General features: G+C 40.0%; 1 protein-coding gene across 1 annotated transcript; it reads left to right on the top strand.

Annotated features, from left to right (window-relative positions):
• The first annotated feature begins 4,295 nt into the window (after window positions 1–4,295).
• LOC135523571 (rho-related GTP-binding protein RhoU-like) lies at window positions 4,296–11,586 on the top strand. The gene is made up of 3 exons (XM_064950338.1): window positions 4,296–5,032; window positions 6,091–6,149; window positions 8,223–11,586. The coding sequence occupies exons 1-3, from the start codon at window positions 4,783–4,785 to the stop codon at window positions 8,673–8,675; spliced, it is 762 nt and encodes a 253-aa protein (XP_064806410.1). The 5' UTR covers window positions 4,296–4,782; the 3' UTR covers window positions 8,676–11,586.
• Window positions 11,587–25,197: the final 13,611 nt, after the last annotated feature.

The raw sequence follows: 25,197 nt of genomic DNA, 5'->3' as shown, positions 1-25,197 counted from the left end.
CTTGCTGAGCGGCCTTTCAGGTTATGTCGATATAGGACTCGTTTTACTGTGGATATAGATACTTTTGTACCTGTTTCCTCCAGCATCTTCACAAGGTCCTTTGCTGTTGTTCTGGGATTGATTTGAGCTTTTCGCACCAAAGTACGTTCATCTCTAGGAGACAGAATGCGTCTCCTTCCTGAGCGGTATGACGTCTGTGTGGTCCCATGGTGTTTATACTTGCGTACTATTGTTTGTACAGATAAACCTGGTACCTTCAGGCATTTGGACGTTGCTCCCAAGGATGAACCAGATTTGCGGCTGTCTACAATTTTTTTCTTGAGGTCCTGGCTGATTTCTTTTGATTTTCCCATGATGTCAAGGTAGGCCTTGAAATGCATAGCACAGATACACCTTCAATTTACTCAAATGATGTCAATTAGCCTATCAGAATCTTCTAAAGCCATGACATAATTTTCTGTAATTTTCCAAGCTATTTAAAGGCACAGTCAACTTAGTGTATGTAAACCTCTGACCTGGAATTGTGATACAGTGAATTAAGGGAAATAATATGTCTGTAAACAATTGTTGGAAAATGACATGTGTCATGCACAAAGTATATGTCCTAACTGACTTGCCAAAACTATAGTTTGTTAACAAGAAATTTGTGGAGTGGTTAAAAAAACAAGTTTTAATGACTCCATCCTAAGTGTATGTAAACTTCCTACTTCAACTGTACATATTCGTATTCATTCCTTTACATTTGTGTGTGTATAAGGTAGTTGTTGTGAAATTGTTAGATTACTTGTTAAATATTACTGCATGTTCGGAACTAGAAGCACAAGCATTTCGCTACACTCGCATTAACATCTGCTAGCCATGTGTATGTGACCAATAAAATTTGATTTGACTTGCCCTTGACCAGCACAAAATCACCCTGTGGGGTACTGCACTAGCATCGAATTGTCCCGCCATATTTAACTTTTCAGGGAAGTCAAGAACCAATACACACAGTCAGTTAGGAAAGCAAATGCTAGTTTTTTCAAACAGACATTTTCATCCTGCAGCACTAATTCCAAAATGTTTTGGGACACTGTAAAGTCCATGGAGAATAAGAGTACCTCCTCCCAGCTGCCCACTGCACTGAAACTAGGAAACACTGTCACCACTGATAAATACACAATAATCGAGAATTTCAATAAGCATTTCTTTACGGCTGGCCATGCTTTCCACCTGGCTACCCCAACAGCTCTGCAGGCCCCGCAGCAACTTCATCGACCTGTTCAAGGCTTTCGACTGTCAATCGGCAGACACAACAGCCTTGGTTTCTCTAATGACTCCCTCGCCTGGTTCACTAACTACTTCTCAGATAGAGTTCAGTGTGTCAAATCGGAGGGCCTGTTGTCCGGACCTCTGGCAGTCTCTATGGGGGTTCAGGGTTAAATTCTCGGGCCGACTCTTTTCTCTGTATACATCAATGATGTTGCACTTGCTGCGGGTGTTTCTTTGATCCACCTCTACGCAGACGACACCATTCTGTATACATCTGGCCCTTCTTTGGACACTGTGTTAACAAGCCTCCAAACGAGCTTCAAAGCCACGCACCTTCTGTGGCCTCCAACTGCTCTTAAATGCTAGTAAAACTAAGTGCATGTTCTTCAATCGATCGCTGCCCGCACCCTTCCACTCGACTAGCATCACTACTCTGGACGGTTCTGACTTAGAATATATAGACAACTATAAATACCTAGGTGTCTGGCTAGACTGTAAACTCTCCTTCCATACTCTCATTAAGCATCTCCAATCCAAAATTAAATCTAGAATCAGCTTCCTATTTCGCAAAATTGCCTCCTTCACTCATGCTGCCAAACATACCCTCGTAAAACTGACTATCCTACCGATCCTTGACTTCGGCAATGTCATTTACAAAATAGCTTCCAACACTCTACTCAACAAATTGGATGTAGTATATCACAGTGCCATCCATTTTGTCACCAAAGGCCCATATACTACCCACCACTGCGACCTGTATGTGCTCATTGGCTGGTCCTCGCTACATTTTCGTCCAGGTCCAGGTCATCTGTAAGTCTTTGCTAAGTAAAGCTCCGCCTTATCTCTGCTCACTGGTCACCATAGCAGCATCTACCCGTAGCACACGCTCCAGCAGGTATATTTCACTGGTCATCCCCAAAGCCAACACCTCCTTTGGCCGCCTTTCCTTCCAGTTCTCTGCTGCCAATGACTGGAACGAATTGCAAAAGTCACTGAAGTTGGAGACTCATTTCTCTCTCACTAACTTTAAGCATCAGCTGTCAGAGCAGCTTACTGATCACTACACTTGTACACAGCCCATCTATAAATAGCCCACCCAACTACCTCATCCCCATATTGTTATTTTTTGTTGTTGTTGCTCTTCTGCACCCCAGCATCTCTACTTTCACATAATTTTTTGTTGTTGCTCTTTTGCACCCCAATATCTCTACTTTCACATCATCATCTGCACATCTATCACTCCAGTGTTAATGCTACATTGTGTAATTATTTTGCCACTATGGCCTATTTATTGCCTTACCTCCCTAATCTTTCTACATTTGCACACACTGTACATAGATTTTTCTATTGTGTTATTGACTGTACATTTGTGTATCCCATGTGTAACTCTGTGTTGTTGTTTTTGTCGCACTGCTTTGCTTTATCTTGGCCAGGTCGCAGTTGTAAATGAGAACTGGTTCTCAACTGGCCTACCTGGTTAAATAAAGGTGAAATAAAAAAAATAGTAGGAGCTTAAGTAAATTATTCTAAAGAACTTAATATTCTACAGACCCTATTGCTCTAGCACTACAATCTACATGGTGTTACTTCATGGATGACTGTGGTCTAAATACCCAGTAGCCCTTTCTACTCAACCCATTCCATTGGTCCTAATGCAATACACTGGTAACCTATAAATTACATTTTGGCTTATAAGAGAAAAAATATCTAAAATAATGCAAAGTGTTGTTGGCCGTTGTATACATTCTACAGACCCTACTGAGTATTCCCTACAGTAATTCTACTGCAGTACTGTCAGGTTCTGACCATAGTTCTGTTATTTTATTATTTGTTTTAGTATGGTCAGGGTGTGAGTTGGGGTTGGCAGTCTGTTTGTTTTTCTATGTTGGTTTTTGTGTTTGGCCTAGTATGGTTCTCAATCAGAGGCAGGTGTTGTTAGTTGTCTCTGATTGGGAATCATACTTAGGTAGCCTGGGTTTCACTTTTGGTTTGTGGGTGTTTGTTTCCGTGTGAGTGTTTGGGCCACACGGTACTGTTTCGGTTTTGTACATTCACGTTGTCATTTATTGTTTAGTGTTCTGGGTTTTAATTAAACATCATCATGAACACTTACCACGCTGCGCTTTGGTCCTCCTCTCTTTCTCCCGAAGACATCTGTTGCAAGTACCCAGAATAGTTTTTGCTTTATAAGCCAATTTGTATTCCATGTACAGTGATTCGCATTGTGGCCAATGGAGTGGGTGGAGTAAAAGGCCATCAACATTCCATATTATTCAGAGCCCCATGAAATGACACCATATATTCTACAGACCCTACTGGATTTTCCCTAAAATAGTTTTACTGTGGTGAACGGAATAGTTTTTGCTCTATAAGACAATATGTCATTTATATGCCTAAAGTGTATTGCATTTGGACCAATGGAGTGGGTTGAGTAGAAAGGGCTACTGGGTATTTAGACCGCAGTCATCCAAGAAATAACACCATATATAGACTTTAGTGCTAGATGAATAGGATCTGGAGAATATGATGTTCCTTACATTAATTTATTTAAGCTTTAATCATTCTACCTCATGCTCCACCTTATTTATCTTATATAAAGCACTAATTGTCTTTAGTTTAGGACTTTCCCCGGCGTAGTTACAAAATCATAACATTTTAACATTATGCGCTATTCAAAGCTGCAAAAATAATTGATTTATTAACAACACATAGCGTTTTAACGCATACTTTTATTTGGAAGGCAAATCTGAAAACCGGAAGTCTTAATGCTGCCGACATGACGCTACATCTTTGTCTTTAACGTGGTCAATCAATATATCATATTACCTGTTGAAGTCCACCAGGTAGTAGATTTGAGCTACTCTATGGCGCAGCCGTATCATCGGAGAGAAGTGGTGCGTTGTAACCATATGTTTGTGTTGTAACTCCTTGGTGAGATCAAACAGGCTGAGGGATACAAATGTAACAATTGTTTCCAACACATGTAACAATTTCGGCGGTTAAAACTTAACCATGAATAGAAGAGTATTATAAACCATTAAACAGACGAAGTCTTACAAATTATGTATTTGCTGTATGTTTCTAGCGTATTTATTTATTATATTTTGGGGTGGGGGCAAGCTTGCTTATTGCTATTGGTCAATGGTGCACATTTTTTTCTGACTCAGTGGTGTTTCCTGATGTCATGCTGCTCACGAGTAGGAGGCTGTGTTTTTTTTTTGAGGAGGTTGAGTGCGAAATAAAACTGGAAAATATTCAGGAAAGGAACTTCAAATCATACGGGTTGGAAACATTTTCTCCTATAGGATTTATTGCTTGGGGAATTATTTTATGCACAGTGGGGGATTGACATCAAGTTGTCTGCTTCGTCTTTATAGAAAGCCTACACTTTTTCCAGCCATGGAAACACTACAGAAGATAAGGGACAGTTCTTGTGAAATTCCAGTTGATGTCAGATTTAGGAAACGAATAGTTTGGCAAAACTTGGATTAGCTGGTCGCTGGACGGTTCCATTGGCGATACCACAAGGCGATGCCTCCCCAGGGCGATGGAGAATATAAACCTGTAGCAGTGTCGGCGGCGGTCCCACCGGTTCCCCCTCGGAGGGTTCGGAGCAGAGAGTCGTTTTCGGGCTCCAAGTGTCGGTCCGGTGGCGTAGAGCGCAAAGTGAAGTGTGTGCTTGTCGGTGACGGGGCAGTTGGGAAAACGAGCTTGATTGTCAGCTACACCACAAATGGATATCCAACTGAATATGTCCCAACTGCTTTTGATAATTTTGCAGGTAACTTGACAAATATGTGCCTTTTTTTTATAAATCGTCTGTTAGGACTTATTATTCGTATTTTTGGGCTATGCAAGTTCTTGTTTTTATCGTGCGGTTTTAACGGGCCATTTATGTGAATTCATGAGTAGCCTACACTGAGTTTACAAAACATTAGGAACACCTTCCCAATATCGAGTTGCACCGACTTTTGCCCCCAGAACAGCGTTCCACAGGGGTGCTGGCCCATGTTGACTCCAATGCTTCCCACAGTTGTGTCAAGTTGGCTGGATGTCTTTCTGGTGGTAGACTATTCTTATACAAACAAAAACAGTTGAGTGTGAAAAACCCAGCAACAACTTGCAGTTCTTGACACACTCAAACCGGTGTGCCTGGCCAGTACTACCATACCCAGTTCAAAGGCACTGAAATCTTTTGTCTTTTTCATTCAGCCTTTGAATGGCAATACATTAAAAAAAAAAATTTTTTTTTTTACATTTTACTAGGCAAGTCAGTTAAGAACAAATTCTTATTTTCAATGACAGCCTAGGAACAGTGGGTTAACTGCCTGTTCAGGGGCAGAACGACAGATTTGTACCTCGTCAGCTCAGGGATTTGAACTTGCAACCTTTCAGTTACTCGTCCAACGCTCTAACCACTAGGCTACTCTGCTGCCCCAACATAATCTTTCAAGGCTTAAAAATCCTTCTTTAACCTGTTTCCTCTTCTTCATCTACACTGATTGAAGTGGATTTAACGGGTGACATCAATAAGGGATCATAGCTTTCACCTGGATTCACCTGGTTAGTATTTCTTGAAGGAGGTATTCCTAATATTTTGTACACTCAGTGGTATATTTTAAACTCAGACTAACGAAACATTTCGATTAAGCTTTAGTAAAAATGTTGCCAATTGTCTTCTGCCATACATTGGCGGCAACAGGAAGACTATGGTAATTATTATACTCAATAGTTTGTCCATTACAACACTATTCAGTCCGTAACAGTATATAATGCCATTTTGGTTACTAATTTCTTTGTTATATTGGCTGATTAAATGTATAATTGTTTTTTTTTCAGCGGTCGTGGCAGTTGATGGCAAGCCTGTAAAACTGCAGCTTTGTGACACAGCTGGCCAGGTTTGTAATCAAAATACACACATATGACAGTTTGATATTATCTCAACTATCCTGGAAGTGTGAAGGATTGGTTAAAAACATACAAGTTGACCTTTTTTCTGTTCCTAGAATTTCTCAAACGTGTTCTAACCCCTATGCATTACTAGACTAGCAGATGTAATGAATGAGGTAAAATGTAGTCTACTAATGTAGGGGAGAGAAGTGATCTGTCTAAATTGATGTGCTCCAGCAGTGTTTTTGTCGTGATTCTGCACCAAAAATGAGGTTACTCAGATAAACGCTGTCTCCCCCACAGGGGGGGGGGGGGTAACCGGCTTGGGGGATTACAGATAGGAAACCTTATAATTGTAATGAATTGAATCTGAGCCTGGAAAGGAAACGTAAGCTTCGGCACAGCTGGGGCTGGTCAGAGGAAACGCGAGATGGGTCTGTTTCTGAGGAGCAGAGCAGGCTGGAGAGAGTCAACAGTGGAAAACAGCCCTGGAAAGCAGACCAAGAGAGATCTAGAGCGGTTCTGTCTAGACACAGGCTGTGCTCTGTGAGTTCATCGGGTTCTGCTTCGTCTCTTTGGAAAGCGAGCAGAGAGGCTCTGAGAGGATAGGCTTTTCATTAGACACCAAGACAATGCAAGTAATATTGTTTGCAAGGTGTTTGGAGCTTTATACAAGACAATGCAAACAATATAGTAGTTAGGCCAATTACATAGTTAGACTTAGCATACATTGACAAATAATCAAGATGACATTTGCGCTTGCATGCCATGAATAATTAGCTCTCATGTGACAGCCCAAAATAATAATTGTGAAAGCACATGCCACCAGCACCCCCCCATGCAAATGGGAGAAAATGGTTGAGCCAATTAATCAAAATAATATTAATGAGCTTGTCATCGATGTCACCCTGCTCCCAGCTTCATAAGAGTCCATGTATTTAGCATACTAAACATGCAGAAAATTTCCTGAATACCAACTACAGTGTCCCTCACTGTTTATGTTGTTGACCTCATTGGGTTCCTGAGGATGGAAATACACTATTAAAATCTCTTCCAGGAAGCAATGGGTACACACAATCAGAGAAACCGATGAACAGCAAAGTATAATCTCAGTGGAATGCCATGGTTATCTTTCCTCCAGTTGAAATCACAGTAGAACTAGATGTTTTGGAGATATGCAAATGTAATCTGAATGTTGCGTAATATGTTTGCCAGATAAAAGGACTAAACACACATTAGCGAAGATAAGCACCCATATTGGCGTCAGTGCAATGGCCCATGGGTTAGATGCTTACCGCTGTAAATCCCCTGCAATGCTGTGCTGCCACTAATACATGATATAAATGATGTCACCGCTCCACTCCATCTCTTTAGCTGGTGAAAATTACATATCTCTATACTTATACTTAGAGTTTGGCAGCGGGGTCGTGGTTGGCTGTGCCAACTGCAAATCATAAATGTTTTGCTCCTGTACCCTCTCAACAGCCTCATCACACTTTCTCTTTCACATGATTTAGCTGCATGATCATCACATTCCTTTTGGGAGTCAAAAGTGTGGACTATGGTGCATGTCATTATTTTAATCTATAATAGACATGTTATAGCAATTTAACAATGCTCCCTGTCTTCTCCAATTTAGCTGTTGGCAGTTTGTTTGATTTAGCATTCAAGATATGCTGGTCGGAATAAACAGTGCCTTCAACAATACATTACGTAATCAACTATAGGCTATGCTGAAAGTGCTGTCCCCAGTCAGAAGAACTATGGCATGTAAACAGAACACTTTCACTCTAACAGAAACCGATAGAAGTGTCATGTGTTGTCAGGCTGTGGACATGGATTGTGTTTTCCTGCCTGCCAGAGAGACTATGTCATGAGGCAGAGGCGCCACTAGTTACAGCCATGCACATGGTGACATCTTAGCCAATAATTTCCTTCTCTTAGTTATGGCTATGCCCTTTCCATTCCTGCACTCAAATACCTTTTCACAAGGAGGAATATTGTGTTATGCATGGCCATTCTTGGTTCTACTAGTTATCAGGTCGTGTCATGAACCCCCCTCTCCTCTCCTCTTCCCGCAGGATGAGTTTGACAAACTGCGTCCGCTCTGCTACACCAACGCAGACATCTTCCTGCTGTGCTTCAGTGTTGTCAGCCCTTCTTCTTTTCAGAATGTCACAGAGAAATGGGTGCCAGAGATTCGCCGGCACTGCCCGCAGGCGCCGGTGGTTCTGGTGGGAACCCAGTCAGACCTGCGGGAGGACGTCAAGGTTCTGATCGAGCTGGCAAAATACAAAGAGAGGCCAGTGGAGCCCCAGGAGGCCCAGCAGTGTGCCGAGGACATGAGGGCCGTGTCATACATGGAGTGCTCCTCACTCACCCAGAAGAACCTCAAAGAGGTGTTTGACGCAGCCATCGTGGCCAGCATCCAGCACTCCGACAGTCAGCAGCAGCATCGACTGAAAAAACGGACTCCAGATAAGATGAAGAAGCTTTCTAGGTCGTGCTGGAAGAAGTACTGTTGTGTGGCCTAGCCTCTGTCTGCACGTGCGACAGTAGGGATGCATGGGTGCCAGTCCTGGTTCCATGTCAGCACGTTAAGAGTTCAGGACAGTAAGGAAAACAGCGACTGGAATATGGGTGAAGGTCTGGTCTGGAGTATCTGAGATATGTGAAGGTTAGGCATCACTGACCTTGTGATATTTTTGCTTTACCAACGTGAACTGCAATGGAGACAGATCTGACTTCCCTCAAAGTGCGGTTTGATAAGACTAGTCATTGACCTTCCCCTGTGTTATATCAATGATCCTGAAGGACACACAGCTTCCAATAGACAACTGTGAAATATCAAACCCTCTTGATAACTAGGAGGGTCTATGTTGTTGTTTTATTGACCTGGTTTACTCTGACCTTTCCCATGGTAAGTGTATGTAAACTCAGATTAATTTGGCATATGATATCGAGTGAACTTCCCGACGTGGGATTTACCGTCCCTTTGATTTAGTAGTTCCTATGTTAAAAGAAAAATGCAGTGCTGTAATCAGAAAATTTGAGGAGAGTACTGTGTAACTTTCATTGTTTTCATTCTGGTTCTTGTTTAGCTTGTCGTCTAATGTACAAACCACTCAAACACTGTTTTTCAGAATTTATAACTGGCATTTACATTAGGACATGGGTTCTGTCCAAGCTCACATGAGGTTCAGTCTCTAGCTATGTGCTGGAATTCTAACTGGACCTGTTGAGCCTTGGTTTACTTGACTATAACACCACCCGAGGAGTTGTAAACAAATATCGCCATGGCAACATTTAAAGGGCTCCTTATGGGCTTTAAATGCATGTGTAACATGCCCACTGTTTGATTTATGTGTCGGAAGGTATGTTTAGGTCTACTGTGAGGAGGAGACAAATTGCGTTTTTTAATGTCTATTCTAGGAGTTTAAAAGTGGAAGAGCAATATTTTATTTTAAATTACATACAGAATGTCAACCTAATACAACTCGTTTGTCTATCAATCGTTTACTGTCCACGTTGTACACAATATAAGTGAGTCAACATTTATTTGTTAAATTCTTGAAAGTCTTTTAAACTTTTACCAAGAGTCACAGAAATGATGTACTAATACTCTTTTGGGTTTTTTATTAGTTTTGAAGTGCAATGTTAAGCATTATATTATAGCAATGAATGATGATCTCCTCCAAAAATGAAATCAACTTTTTCAACATAACATTTCAATGCAATATGTCGTTACTGTGAACCATGAATTATATGTATACTCACTGCAGTCTTTTATTTGCCGCATGAATGTCCAACTGAGAACTGTACAGCAAACAGACCTGTGGACTATAGTGCATAATTAATTGTATATGAAGAGGCAGTTTAGATAGTTAGATTACACTGAACAAAGAACAGGTCTAATGGACAACACATTTAATGTGTACCCCTGTTGTTATCAGTTGACTTTGCCCACCCCTCTATTCTGCACAGTTTCCATTACTCTGGGGTTTTACAATGTCTGTTGTGGTATCATGTTTGATTTAAATCATGATAGCAAAAAGATATATCTGATTGAATTGGCCTAATGGCCAATGTAATGCTATTTTTGTTTGGTAATGTGTGCATTGGAATCCTGATAGAAGTGAAGGGTTAAATAGGAAAATAGGTCATGGATCAAACTATTAGACACTCCTGGTTACCAGATTCCCAGGAAGTTCAGACAATTTGGAGAGAATAGGGTGATGTCAGCAAAATAATACAAACCTGTGTATTCAGATTTCCTTAGATAAAACACCACAGGCAGAAACATCCCCAGACGACTAGGCCAAAATAATACAGAGATAATAGAGGGCTGACTGCAGCTGAGTCAATGTTAACTGATCTTAACTACCATACTCTGCTATCTGTTATTAATGACTATGAGCCAATCAAGTCATTTAGTATCTTTCTGCAACCAATACCCTGGAAAGAGCGTGTTTACTATCCTGAGCAAGCTTAACAGCACCATCATCTTGGAACTGGTTGAAAAAAGGTTGTCAATACCTATATTCCATATCACTGGGATGTCTGTCTCTGTAAATACCGTGTTCTGATTTAGGTAGGCCCATAGATATGACATTATTTGAATTTCAAAATGTTAACCATCACTTCTTTCAGTGATATTGTGTTTCAAGCCTTGTAATAGCTCTTCCAGTAGAATGCCAAACTAAACCTTGGGGTAAACGATAGTTACCTACATGATCATGTTAACCTCCTTAGATGACCTGGATGTGTCACCTGTGGATGTGTGATGGACCTCTGAAAGTGAATTATGATTGAAGACAGAGAGAATGGAGAAGTTAATGTTTCATTGGATCACTTAGTAGACCATGTTGCATCAGCAGTCAGTTAAATGTTTATCATCACATACACCATGAATTTACATAAATAATAACGTACAGCAATGTATCTTCTCGTTATGAAATACTAGTTATTTCTTGAAAAGGAAAATACAGGGACATGGGTGAAATTGAAATGTGACATAAATGCTTTAAATAGGATGGGCCTTTGGATGTGATGTGGGTATGCGGTAAGTGTTAGTGGACAGTGGTGCACATACCTTTGGACAGTTGTCTTTTTCTAGGTCATAGCGTCATAGAATTTTCAAACTGTATTGTGTATTGTAACAGTATTGTGTTGATTATTTTCTCAACATAAATGCATTTAACAATGATGCATTTCTTCAAATGAGTATCTTTGTAACAGTGCACATCACATGGTGTACTATATATACTCTTGAGTTTCCAAGCTATGACTTCCAGCAAACATGGAGGTTCCATGATCTATGTTCAGGGCCCTGTGGGGGATGGGGTTGTGGTGAAATAACAGCTCGCATTCAGTGTAATGTCAGAACAAAGACCTGTTTGTCTGTAGTTTGATACCTTTGGAAAATAAAGACTATTTGGTATACAATCTGGGCTTTGTGTTTGTTACATTGGAATGGATTTGTTAGGGTTTTGTATCTGAAACTATTTTGTGATATTTGTAATTACCTATTTATTACAAATTAATGCTTGATTGACTGAACAACTATGGCTCAATACTGGATAGTGTAATAATGTCAACTGTATTAACATAATCTGAATACAGTCAATATTGTAAAAATGTGCTTGAATAGGGAGAGTTTATGCAGCTGAAATTGAAATATGAAATTAAATGTTGATATGGAAAGCCCCTTATGCTTTCACTTGCAGTCACAGCTATGAGCCATTAGGCCAATCATCTGGAGTCTTTATCAGTCACTCAAATGTTCTATTAGGCTGACAGCTTGCTCTATTCCCTCAGCCAGAAGCTGGCCCTGCTTAATGACTGACATTTTCAGGCCACTTTTCCGTGTGTGTTGGTGGTGCAATATGTAGAGCTCTTGCTCAACCATAGAGACCCACATGACAAATAACCGCCTCAACTGAGACCAGAATAAATGTGAGAGATGTCTAGATGGTACAGATCAAGGCCGGCCCGCTCATTAGGCAGGATTAGGCGGCTGCCAATGGTGGCAGATTGACGAGGGCAGCATTTTCTAAGCTAAACTGACCAAGACGCACCTCCAACAAAACATAAAAACTCACACAATTCTGCCCCAAAACAATGACAATTTCTCTCAACCATGGGCTTTTTAGGTGAGCGCTGATGCCGGCCTGTGATAAGCAGTGCCCACTTTGTGAAAGGCGGGGACGCAAAATATTTATCAAATCAGATTGTATTTGTCATATGCGCTGAATACAACAGGTGTGGACCTTACAGTGAGATGCCTACTTGCAAGCCATTAACCAACAATGCAGTTAAGAAAAATAATTGTTAAGGAAGTATTTACTCAAATAAACTACTCAAATAAATAATTTAAGAGCAACAATAAAATAACAGTAGCAAGGTTATATACAGGGGGTACCGGTACAGAGTCAATGTGCGGGGGCACCGGTTAGTCGAGGTAATTGAGGTAATATGTACAGTACCAGTCAAAAGTTTGGACACACCTACTCATTCAAGGGATTTTCTTTATTTTTACTATTTTTTACATTGTAGAAAAGTAGTGATATCATAACTATGACATAACACATATGGACTCATGTTGTAACCCAAAAAGTGTTAAACAAATCAAAATATATTTTATATTTTAGAATCTTCAAAGTAGCCACCCTTTGCCTTGATGACAGCTTTGCACACGCTTGGCATTCTCTCAACCAGCTTCACCTGGAATGCTTTTCCAAAAGTCTTGAAGGAGTTCCCACATATGCTGAGCACTTGTTGGCTGCTTTTCCTTTACTCTGCAGTCCAACTCATCCCACACACCCTCTCTATTGGGTTGAGGTTGGGTGATTGTGGAGGCCAGGTCATCTAATGCAGCACTCCATCACTCTCCTTCTTGGTCAAATAGCCCTTACACAGCCTGGAGGTGTGTTGGGTCATTGTGCTGTTGAAAAACAAATGATAGTCCCACTAAGCCCAAACCAGATGGAATGGCGTATTGCTGCAGAATGCCATGGTAGCCATGCTGGTTTAAGTGTGCCTTGAATTCTAAATAAATCGCTGACAGTGTCACCAGCAAAGAAATCCCACACCATCACACCTCCTCCATGCTTCACGGTGGGACCACACATACGGAGATCATCCGTTCACCACCTCTGCGTCTCACAAAGACACAGCGGTTGGAACCAAAAATCGCAACTTTTCAACTTTCCTTCAGAATCGAACATGAACCAAATTTTAACGTCTGGAAAGACGTCTTTTCACCTTTCATTCAGAACGTAACGTGAACCTAACTTCAACGTCTGGAAAAATATTTATTATTTTCAATGTCATTTTGCTTACTGGAACTATTCTTGTAGGGGAGGCAATTATTTGGTCTTGCCTATGGTGGCAGAATGACCAGGACTGGCCCTGGAACAGATAACATGTTTTGACATATGAATACCGATGCCCACATCTATGAAGAAGGCCTTGCAAGACAAGTTGCATAACTCTTCCCAAAGGGAGGAGGAGAGCAATGGTGGAAAAAGTACTCAATTGTCATACTTGTGTAAAACTAAACATACTTTAATAGAAATTGACTCAAGTAAAAGTGAAAGTCACCCAGTAAAATACTATTTGAGTAAAAGTCTAAAAGTATCTGGTTTTAAATGTACTTAAGTATCAAAAGTAAATTGAATTTCTTGTTATTTAAAAAATATATATTTACAGATAGCCATGGGCACACTCCAACACTCAGACATAATTTAACCTCTCTGTCAACAGCCAGTGAAACTGCTGGGCTGTCACACCCTGACCATAGTTTATTTGTATGTTTCTATGTTTTGGTTGGTCAGGGTGTGATCTGAGTGGGCATTCTATGTTGGATGTCTTGTTTGTCTATTTCTATGTCTGGCCTGATATGGTTCTCAATCAGAGGCAGGTGTTAGTCATTGTCTCTGATTGGGAACCATATTTAGGTAGCCTGGGTTGCACTGTGTGTTTGTGGGTGATTGTTCCTGTCTCTGTGTTTGTTGCACCAGATAGGGCGGTTTCGGTTTTCCACGTTTGTTGTTTTGTATTGTTCGTGTTTCATCTTCATTAAAGATGTATCTAACTAACCACGCTGCATTTTGGTCCGATCCTTGTTCCACCTCTTCGTCAGAGGAGGTTAGAAGAAACACCAAATTCAAAACAACAGAAATCCCATAATTAAAATTCCTCAAACATACATGTATTTTACATGTATTTTAAAATACTTATTTTCCACCATAATTTGCAAATAAATTAATTAAAAATCCTACAATGTGATTTTCTGGATTTTTTTTCTCATCTTGTTTGTCATAGTTGAAGTGTACCTATGATGAAAATTACAGGCTCTCTCATCTTTCTAGGTGTGAGAAATTTCACAATTGGTGGCTGACTAAATTATTTTTTTGCCCCACTATGTTTTGTTCGGTAAAGTTCATATTTATATCCAAAAGTACACAATCCAAACTCATGACGCGCAGCAGACAGACAAAGTCAAAAAGTCCCTTTACAGTCCGTAGAAACATGTCAAACGATGTATAGAATCAATCTTTAGGATGTTTTTAAGAATTTAAGAATTCCTTTGTCTGTAAAAAAGCAATGGAACACAAGCTAACTTTCACATGACCGCGCATGGTCAGCTCGTGGCTCCTGGCAGACCTCTGACTCATTCGCCCCCACTTCACAGTGGAAGCCCCAAATAAGGTTCTAAAGACTGTTGACATCTAGTGAAAGCCTTAGGAAGTGCAAGATTACCAATATCCCACTGTATCTTCAATAGGGAATGAGTTGAAAAACGACCAACCTCAGATTTCCCACTTCGAGGTTGGATTTTGTCTCAGGTTTTTGCCTGCCATTTCAGTTCTGTTATACTCACAGACATCATAATTATAATCATATTCTAGTTTTTATGGCTGAGTAGCAAGCAGTATAATTTGGGCACGCTTTTCATGTGTGTGTGAATTGGACCATTTTCCTGTCAAAATGTAACAAGTTTTGGGTGTCAAGAAAAATGTATGAAGTAAAAAGTTCATTATTGTCTTTAGGAATGTACTGAAGTCAAAGTAAAAGTTGGCAAAAACGACTTTGTGTTACACCACTGGGGGAGAGATACCAGTGGCCTGAGGGACTTGCCAATGTAGGTGTACAATAGCTGCAGAAAAGCCAAACGGTATCACAGAGTTGCAAACGTGGGGCATTGAGCTGAAAGCAGAACAGAGGTACTTGGCAGATCGAGTAAAGCTGTGATTTCTAAGAGGCTCAAGCCTGGATAGATGTTGAAAAGTAATTATTCTGGGTTGCTGCCCAGGTCATCACTGGCAGGAAATTATGGTCCACTTGTTACTCCATGTGCTGACAGAGAAAAGCAACAATGATGACCTAGTCTGAATCCCCCAACCTACTAATGCCCTTCTTTGGATACAATGTACAGATGTACAATCTTAATTAGATCATCCTGTTGCAGGAAAATGTAGAACTTGTAGTGTATTTGAGGTTTAAAAAGGCTTCTGAAGTTAGTAATTTCCATTTAGAAATTTCAGACTTGATTTTCCCTTCCCTAAAAATGTATCAACCCCTACAAATATGTAAATTCATTATTATCCACATAATAATTCACATTTCCTGTTACAGCATAATTATTTTTCCTGCTGTAGCAAACTGGCTCAAATGAATATCCTACATCTGTATACACACAAGATGGGTGAAATGAGGACAACATATCTCTTTTAGTCCACTGTCAGATCACTCTGGTGAAAATCTCTATAAAGAACAAACAAGACACCTCATGACGTTTTTGAATGTCCAAACCAGACATCGATTATGTCTTCCCATCCTCAAAACCCTACCCTGAAATTCAGTATGTGCTGTTCAAAAGACTTGGCCCATAGTTTGTTGCAAACAATCTCAGTAGATGAGAATGTTTCTTGGGAGGCAGCACAGCGAGTTATTGGATTTGGCAGGCAATGTTTGGGTTAGAAAAGTTAATAGCAGTTAGAGTAACCACAAAACAGGTTGTGTGTGTGCGCTCCTTTAATCAATTCCAAATGTTGGTTGAGAAAGAGGCCCTGTTTATAATTTTCCGGAGGAGCAAAGTAACAGAGTGATATGGCTGGACTACCCCATATGCGAGCCTCATATCCATACTGTATGTGCTGCAGATAAATAATGGATCCCTTTTGTTTTGTCTTTGCACTGATTATAGTTTATTCGATTGGCTCAGTAGAAAACACGTCCTTCAGTGCATTCGGAAAGTATTCAGGCCCCTTCCCTTCTTACACATTTTCTTAATTTAAAGTATTATTCTAAAATTTATTAAATTAATGTTTTTACTCATTAATCTACACACAATATCCCATAATGACAAAGCAAAAACAGTTTTTTATTTTTTTGCTCATTTAAAAATAAATAAAAACTGAAATATCATATTTAAATAAGTATTCAGACCCTTTACTCAGTACTTTGTTGAATCACCTTTGGAAGCGATTACAGCCATTGAGTCTTCTTGGGTATGACTCTACAAGCTTGGCACACCTGTATTTGGGGAGTTTCTTCCATTCTTCTCCGTAAATCCTCTCAAGCTCTGTCAGGTTGGCTGGGGAGCGTTGCTGCACAGTTATTTTCAGGTCTCTCCAGATATGCTAGACCGGGTTCAAGTTCGGGCTCTGGCTGGACTCCTCAAGGACATTCAAAGACTTGTCCCGAAGCCACTCCTGCATTGTCTTGGCTATGTGCTTAGGGTCATTGTCCTTTTGGAAGGTGAACCTTTGCTCCAGTCTGAGGTCCTGAGCACTGGAGCAGGTTTTCATCAAGGATCTCTCTGTACTTTGCCCTGTTCGTCTTTCCCTTGATCCTAACTAGTAAAAACATCCCCACAGCATGAAGCTGTCACCACCATTCTTCACTGTAGCGATGGTGCCAGGTTTCCTCCAGACGTGACGTTTGGCATTCAGGCCAAATACTTCAATCTTGGTTTCGTCAGACCAGAGAATCTTGTTTCTCATGGCAAACTCCAAGCGGGTTGTCATGTGCCTTTTACTGAGGAGTGGCTTCCGTCTAGCCACTCTACCATCAAGGCCTGATTGGTGGAGTGCTGCAGAGATGGTTGTCCTCCTGGAAGGTTCTCCTATCTCTACAGAGGAACTCTGGAGCTCTGTCATCAGTTTCTTGGTCACTTCGCAGACCAAGGCCCTTCTCCCCAATTGCTCTAGGGAGAGTCTTGGTGGTTCCAAACTTCTTCCATTTAGGAATGAAGGAGGACACTGTGTTCTTGGGGACCTTCAAAGCTGCAGAAATGTTTTGGTACCCTTCCCCAAATCTGTTCCTCTACATAATTGTCACGCGGGACTAGTTGGGTGAGGGAGGAATCAGGCGCAGAGAGTTCCACAGGGAAAGGTGCACTTTAATGCGGCACAAAATAACAAGCCCACAACACAGGGCACGGACAATAATGTGGATCACCCAAAACACAGGGTGCCAGGTCCAGAACACGACCACCTCTACCTAACGCACACACGTAACATAAATACAATCCCGAACAAAACAAGGGTGGGTACACATACTTTAAATAAGGAAGCCCATTAAGCATATACAACAGGACACAGGTGAAACTAATAAGACAAAACAAACAGACAACGAAAAAGGGATCGGTGGCGGCTTGTAGGCCTGTGACGACGACCGCCGAGCACCGCACCAACAGGCAGGGGAGCCAACTTCGGCGGAAGTCGTGACAATAATCCTGTCTCAGAGCTCTACGGACAATTCCTTCGACTTCATGGCTTGGTTTTTGCTCTGGTTTTTGCTCTGTCATGCACTGTCAACTGTGGGACGTTATATAGACAGGTGTGTGCCTTTCCAAATCATGTCCACTCAATTGAATTAACACCAGGAGGTCTCCAGTCATGTTGTAGAAACATCTCAAGGATGATCACTGGAAACAGAATGCACCTGAGCTCCATTTCGAGTCTCATAGCAAAGGGTCTGAATACTTATGTAAATATAGTATTTCTGTTTTTATTTTTTATACATTTTCTAAAATGTCTAAAAACCTGCTTTCACTTTGACATTATTGGGTATTGTGTGTAGATTGATGACAAAAATGCATTTAATATAAGGCTGTATTTTAGAATAAGGCTGTAACTTAACAAAATGTGAAAAAGTGAAGAGGTCTGAATATTTTCTAAATGCACGGTAGGTGTGTTTTGCCTCTAAACTAAGCCTCAGTAACAAGTAGTCTAGATATAGACCCATTCCCATGTATAGAAAGGGTATTTTCAGAAAATCTCCAATAGCTCCCTTTCTCCATCCGAGAATTACAGAATAAATTTGCTCTGTACTCTGTAAACTGCAATGACACAGCACGGCCAGGGAAACATGCATTTTGACACAGGCCAAAAAGGAGGGAACTGCAGAGCATCATGGTTTCAGGCACATTTCAACTCTTTTCAACTATGATGTTATACAATCAAGGGAGGAACCAGAATTTTCACAGAAATTACTTTTAATGGCTGAGGAAGAAGTCTGATCTTTTTACTCAAAACAAACTATTACAGGTTTTTGTTCAATCACTTTTGTTGTGTTGTACATTTTCACAACTTTAGCACACAACTCAAAACAGATAATCAAAATGGCTCGTTTCAAAACTCTTAAGCTCATTTTCAATTGACTGAGTACAACAAACAAATTCACAGTCACTTGTTCACTCTACCAAATCACTCTTTCAGTTTTGATACATATTCCATCTAAGTATCTGCTTTTCAAAATGCAATATTCACTTTACTTTCTATATGATTTTCTTGTCATTTGCTAACAGTAGAATTTACTATCACTTAATCAAACTGCTCAAAACTGATAACGACTGAAGCAAAACCATGTAGTGCCTAGTTCACATATAATCAAATCAAATCAAAGTGTATTTGTCACGTGCGCCGAATACAACAGATCTAGACTTTACAGTGAAATGCTTACTTACAGGCTCTAACCAATAGTGCAAAAAAGGTATTAGGTGAACAATAGGTAAGTAAAGAAATAAAACAACGGTAACAAGACAGGCTCCATACAGTAGCGAGGCTATAAAAATAGCGAGGCTACATACATACACCGGTTAGTTGGGCTGATTGAGGTAGTATGTACATGAATGTATAATTAAAGTGAATATGAATATATGATAAACAGAGAGGAGCAGCAGCATAAAAAGAGGGGTTGGGGGGGGGGGGGAGGCACACAATGCAAATAGTCCGGGTAGATATTTCATTACCTGTTCAGGAGTCTTATGGCTTGTGGGTAAAAACTGTTGAGAAGCCTTTTTGTCCTAGACTTGGCACTCCGGTACCGCTTGCCATGCGGTAGTAGAGAGAACTGTCTATGACTGGGGTGGCTGGGGTCTTTGACCATTTTTAGGGCCTTCCTCTGACACCGCCTGATGTAAAGGGCCTGGATGGCAGGCAGCTTAGCCAGTGATGTACTGGGCAGTACGCACTACTCTCTGTAGTGCCTTGCGGTCAGAGGCCAAGCAATTGCTGTACCAGGCAGTGATGCAACCAGTCAGGATGCTCTCGATGTTGCAGCTATAGAACCTTTTGAGGATCTCAGGACACATGCAAAATCTTTTTAGTTTCCTAAGGGGGAATAGGCTTTGTCGTGCCCTCTTCATGACTGTCTTGGTGTGTTTGGACATAGTTTGATCACTGGTGAACACTGTACATTTTTATATTTTTTACCTCATAAATGTATCAATTTGACATCAATTTATATTGGAAGGTAAAACCAAATCATTCCCTTGATCAAAAATATAAATGCAGCATGTAAAGTGTTGGTCCCACATTTTCCATATACACAAAAAGCTTATTTCTCTCAAATTTGGTGCACAAATCTGTTTACATCCCTGTTAGTAAGCATTTCTCCTTTGCCAAGTTAATCCATCCACCTGACAGGTGTGGCATATCAAGAAGCTGATTAAAGAGCGTGATCATTACACAGGTGCAGCTTGTGCTGGGGACAATAAAAGGCTTCTCTAAAATGAGCAGTTTTGTCACACAACACAATGCCACAGATGTCTCAAGTTTTCAGGGAGCGAGCAATTGCCATTTCACACTGCTTGCATTAGCATATCAATAATGAATGTTTACCCCATCCCATACGAGTATAAATGTACAGTAATGTTATCATACAGTGTCATTGATATTATATTATAAACTGGGTGGTTCGAGATTGGCTGACAGCCGTGGTATATCAGACCATGTACCACGGGTATGACAAAACATTTATTTTTACTGCTCTAATTAAAGCATTAAGGCAACTTGGGGGTTTGTGGTATATGGAAAATATACCACGGCTGAGAGCTGTGTCCAGGCACTTCCGTTGCGTCATGCGTAAGAACAGCCCTTAGCCGTGGTATGTTGGCTATATACTGTACCACACCCCCTCGGGCCGTATTTCTTAAATATAGGCTACACAGCTATAGAATGTTAGCTAGCAAGCTAGCTAGCTAATTGCTAAAATAATTTCTGCATTCTCACATAAACGTGATGTCTGATTGCTGAATATGGAAGCTTATATATGAGTTATTGGGCTTACACTAGCATATTAAAGTTACATTAGAACAAACCAGGCTTAATTTGATCAGTATCGTGGAAGTCATTATATGAGGTAAAAGCAAATTGCGACTGAAATCGTTGATAATTCTTTGGGGAGTTGCAAGTTCCATCAAAAAAGCTAATTTTGCATCGAAACCACTACAAACACAAACGCTATAACATTTGGTTATGATCAGTTTACTTCCCATTGTCAAATTCAGCACGGATCTACAATATTGCAACATTGTTAGAGTATTGGGATGCAGCCAAAACACCATTCTGAGTGTGTCTGCAGGCCTGTTACCTACCAAGATGCTCCAGTTAAGAGTAAAGCAACAACGTTTATAAAGTTACTACATCGCTTCATCATTTGTATAGTTCCAGTTCCATGGGTATAACATTCTGACATCAAACATTAATAACAAGCCAAGTTGTATAGCTACCTCAAAACAGATGTTAGCCACTGCTTTTATTCACCACCAACCACAGTTGAATCTTATTTTACAGCTTGCTTTATTGTAACGGATGATCATATTTCCATGTTTAGTGGGTGGTGACCCCCGAGACGTTTTATGTCTACATTTCCTTCATAACGCTAAGTTAGAAATGTATTTGCTAGGATATAGTCAACATATTTCCTGATAAGATCAATGACGCCTACGCTCTGTGCTTTCTCTGGCCGCCCCTCCGCCACAGAAGGCACTGAGCGAGGCTGAAACAGCTGCATTCTGGAGTGGCCTTACTCAAAGAAAAGTTACCAAAACAATAATATGACAGGGAGGAGTCGAGTATGCTGCTTTATTAACTCAGGGTACTGCTCGAGATATGACAAGTTCACAGTTTACATTTTAGTAATACGTGTAGCCGAGGGTATTTTTGCGAAAGTCTAGTAAGTGTGAAGACCCTTGAGATAGGGGGTATGACAAGTGTTATCAGTTTAGAGTTTTGTGCTTAGAGTTTTGAAAATATACCACTTACATCTGAAATGTTTTCCAAAGTGATTGGGGAAAAAAAACTGGAATCCAATAAAAGTGTCTACAGATACATATGACAGACGTTGCAAGTGTGACGCACACAAAATGTCAGTCCTCCAAGGTTTCGCCACTGCGATGCATTTATACTACTGTTGGCCAGTAGGGCGCAGTGAGACATGTTCGTGTCGCACTGGGACTATATGCGATCCTGCACCTGTGTGTTCTCATTTTTGTGAGAACCTTTGAAAGATTTGCCACGTTCTACTGTTTCATCATTTATCTTGTGTTACAGGCCATTAAAGTGCAAAAATACACTAAATACCACAATATAGTTTTGTAACTTGCCTGTTGAAGTGAATGTAATGATTTTGAACAACATCGTAATTGTATAACTTCGTACTCGACAGAAGATGCATGTCGAGTGTAAAATTAAATGATAGCGGTGCAGTCCTTTGATCTAGAAAATAAAAATGTGTTAACTCCAAAAATATATATTTTTGAAAAAGACACTCCTGACAATATCCTAAGGGTTTAGAGAATTTTATGTCGTAACTGTGATGTTTAAGAACTTTGTAATTATTGTACTGTAAATGTTAGAAAAGCTGCGAGCTTAGGGCTAGCTCCGGTTAGCTTTTGGCTAGCTCCGGTTATCGGTTTGCTAGCTCCGGTCAGTTATTTTTCAATAATTAGCATTAATGTCACTTGCAATAGCCCCGTCTTTCTATTAGCCCTTCTTACACTTTGTGAATGTATTTTGAGCATGGGTATAAAGTAACTTGTAATGAATTAAACCAGTCTTTAAAGGCTTTCATGTTTTAGAGTCTCCTATGGGGCTATAGTGGGTAACAGTCAACTACATAATTATAACCTAAACAGGTGTATTGAAGTTCAAAGTAAATGTGTTTGGGGTATAAATGTAAAGAATTTTAGGATGTGAATTGGATTGGAATTTAATATTTTTGTTGTGTAAATTTATGTATTTTGATATGTTTATGAAATAATATGTCAGGGATTTATGAGACAAATTATTAAATACACTTAGCGAAACAAAACTTTATGTTTGGTACTTGAGAGAACCTTTAAAAGCAACATTTTTCTGTTTCATAATTTATCCTGTTTTAAAGGCTCTATTATCTGCTGCACCAGACCCACAACTGGGACCTGTAAAACAAGGCACCCCAGCTTTGAAGATAGGGCAGCAGATGTGTTGTCATGTCATTTGAAAAGAAAACCCTCTATAGAGTGCACTAGTGTGAATGTGTGTGTGCAGAGGCATCATGCCCATAGGGGGCACAGGGGCACTTGTAATGGCCTTGACAAACTGCCATCTCTTTCAACCACCACCAACACAATTGGGTCCAGGCGTTTCAATTGTGTGGGACAGTATCCACTTGAAATCATGAAAGAAAGGCCTTAGCATTGCCCTGTCCTACTTAAGTTCACTGTGATTGACAATTCCATGTAACAGACAATATGCCATATAACAATAATGTGTTTAGCACAACCACATTACCTGGATTGCAGTTGAGATTATCTTAAAATATACATAGTGCACGTCAACAACGCTGTTCGAGATTCTGTGCAGATTATTATGGCCATTGTGAAGATCTCCAGACCTGTGACCTTTCCATCCATGATTACATAAGAATACATTTATAGTTGCAGTAACCTCAAAATATGGCTGTGGATGTTACTCATTTTAAGATTCAATAAACACTGTTACATTTGTTTGTAAGATTGCCTTAACTTTAGTTTATTTACTGTATTACAAATGTCATATTGAATTGTGTTAGGTAAATATCAACATTTAAAGGAGATGTACAGTGGGGCAAAAAAGTATTTAGTCAGCCACCAATTGTGCAAGTTCTCCCACTTAAAAAGATGACAGAGGCTTAATTTGCAAATAAATTCATTAAAAATCCTACAATGTGATTTTCTGGATTTTTTTTCTCATTTTGTCTGTCATAGTTGAAGTGTACCTATGATGAAAATTACAGGCCTCTCTCATCTTTTTAAGTGGGAGAACTTGCACAATTGGTGGCTGACTAAATACTCTTTTGCCCCACTTTATCTCATGCTTGGATAGTTTCAAGCTATTGAAACAAGGATATGCATATGCATTTGAAAGGAAACGCTTAAGTTTGTGGAAATGTGAAATGAATGTCGGAGAATATAACACATTAGATCTGGTAAAAGAAAATACGAAAAAAACAACTGTTTTGTATTTGTTTTGTACCATCATCTTTGAAATGCAAGAGAAAGGCCATAATGTATTATTCCAGCCCAGGTGCAATTTAGATTTTGGCCAAAATCAGAACTATCTATGTCCTGCGAAATGTTATTGTTACTTACAACCTCATGCTAATCACATTAGCTTTCGTTAGCTCTACCGTCCTGTGGGGAATCACCGATCCTGAAGAAGTTTTAATCCTATTCTATAATTTAAACGTTTTGTTTAGTTGGAGATGTGAATCCAACATATCAACTTGTCGACAAGATTAAAGGCTATCTACTGTATTGCAAAAGTGTTAGTGAATTGTGTTTGGTTGTCAGCGCAACCAAATATCAATACTTAAAAGGAGATGTATCTTTAGTGCCACTGACTTAGTCTGGCTTCAATTCCAGTTTGTCTACAAATTCTAAATTGTTGTGTTGGATTCAAGTCTCCATCTCAACAAAAAATCTAAGTTACAGAATAAGACTAAATCAAATCAAACTTTAAATGCACTTTAACATAGCTTTTTGGTTGAGATAGAGACATGAATCCAACATATATATTATTAACTTGAAGATTACATTTGAAGTAAACCAAAGCTTGAAACTCTAGGCATATGGGGTGGCAGGGTAGCCTAGTGGTTAGAGTGTTGGACTAGTAACCGAAGAAGTCCCCACGGGACGGTTGCAAGATGAAATCCCAGAGCTGACAAGGCAGTTAACCCACTGTTCCCAGGCCGTCATTGAAAATAAGAATTTGTTCTTAACTGACCTGCCTAGTTAAATAAATTATATATATAATGCATGTCATCACAAGATGCCAAGCCTCTTCCACCTTCTTGTTCACTCCACACCTGACAAATTTAAATTCCATCTCACACCCTACACTTGTCTTTCCATCACGAAGGTAATCAACTCGCTGAGCTATAGCTTGCAAGCTGCACTGTCAGCACTGCAGGAATGTAATTTAAAGGTAAAATCATCTAGACATCAAAAAAGAGAGAGTGAGGAGAGAATGTTTATCAAATCAGCTGGTCTGCAGTCATTTGGGCTTTTGCCAATACATTTATTTTGTTGCCAAGAGCATGGTTTCAAAGAAAACGGTTATCAAATCTTCAAACGCCACTAATAATGGTGCACAGCTGTTTTGCAAAGAACATTTGATGATTAATTTATTAAGAAAGAAATCTCTTTAAAATATATATATATATCTTTATCCGTTTTTCCCTCAAAGCTCCCTCACCTTTTCCTAATAAACTGTGGGGAACCTCAAATGTTGTTTGTCTTGG

Source organism: Oncorhynchus masou, chromosome 31 (assembly GCF_036934945.1).
Source record: "Oncorhynchus masou masou isolate Uvic2021 chromosome 31, UVic_Omas_1.1, whole genome shotgun sequence".
In the NCBI taxonomy this organism is placed as follows: domain Eukaryota; kingdom Metazoa; phylum Chordata; class Actinopteri; order Salmoniformes; family Salmonidae; genus Oncorhynchus; species Oncorhynchus masou.
Note: the sequence above shows the minus strand (reverse complement) of the source record. Positions and strands in the feature narration are given on the sequence as shown.

What these genes read in the sequence shown, in the direction of transcription:
- LOC135523571 (XM_064950338.1), top strand. Translation starts at nt 4,783, where the DNA reads ATGCCTCCCCAGGGCGATGGAGAATATAAACCTGTAGCAGTGTCGGCG. An exon ending in TGCTTTTGATAATTTTGCAG is followed by an intron (nt 5,033 to 6,090) that starts GTAACTTGACAA and finishes TTTTTTTTTCAG; the next exon opens with CGGTCGTGGCAGTTGATGGC. An exon ending in TTTGTGACACAGCTGGCCAG is followed by an intron (nt 6,150 to 8,222) that starts GTTTGTAATCAA and finishes CTCTTCCCGCAG; the next exon opens with GATGAGTTTGACAAACTGCG.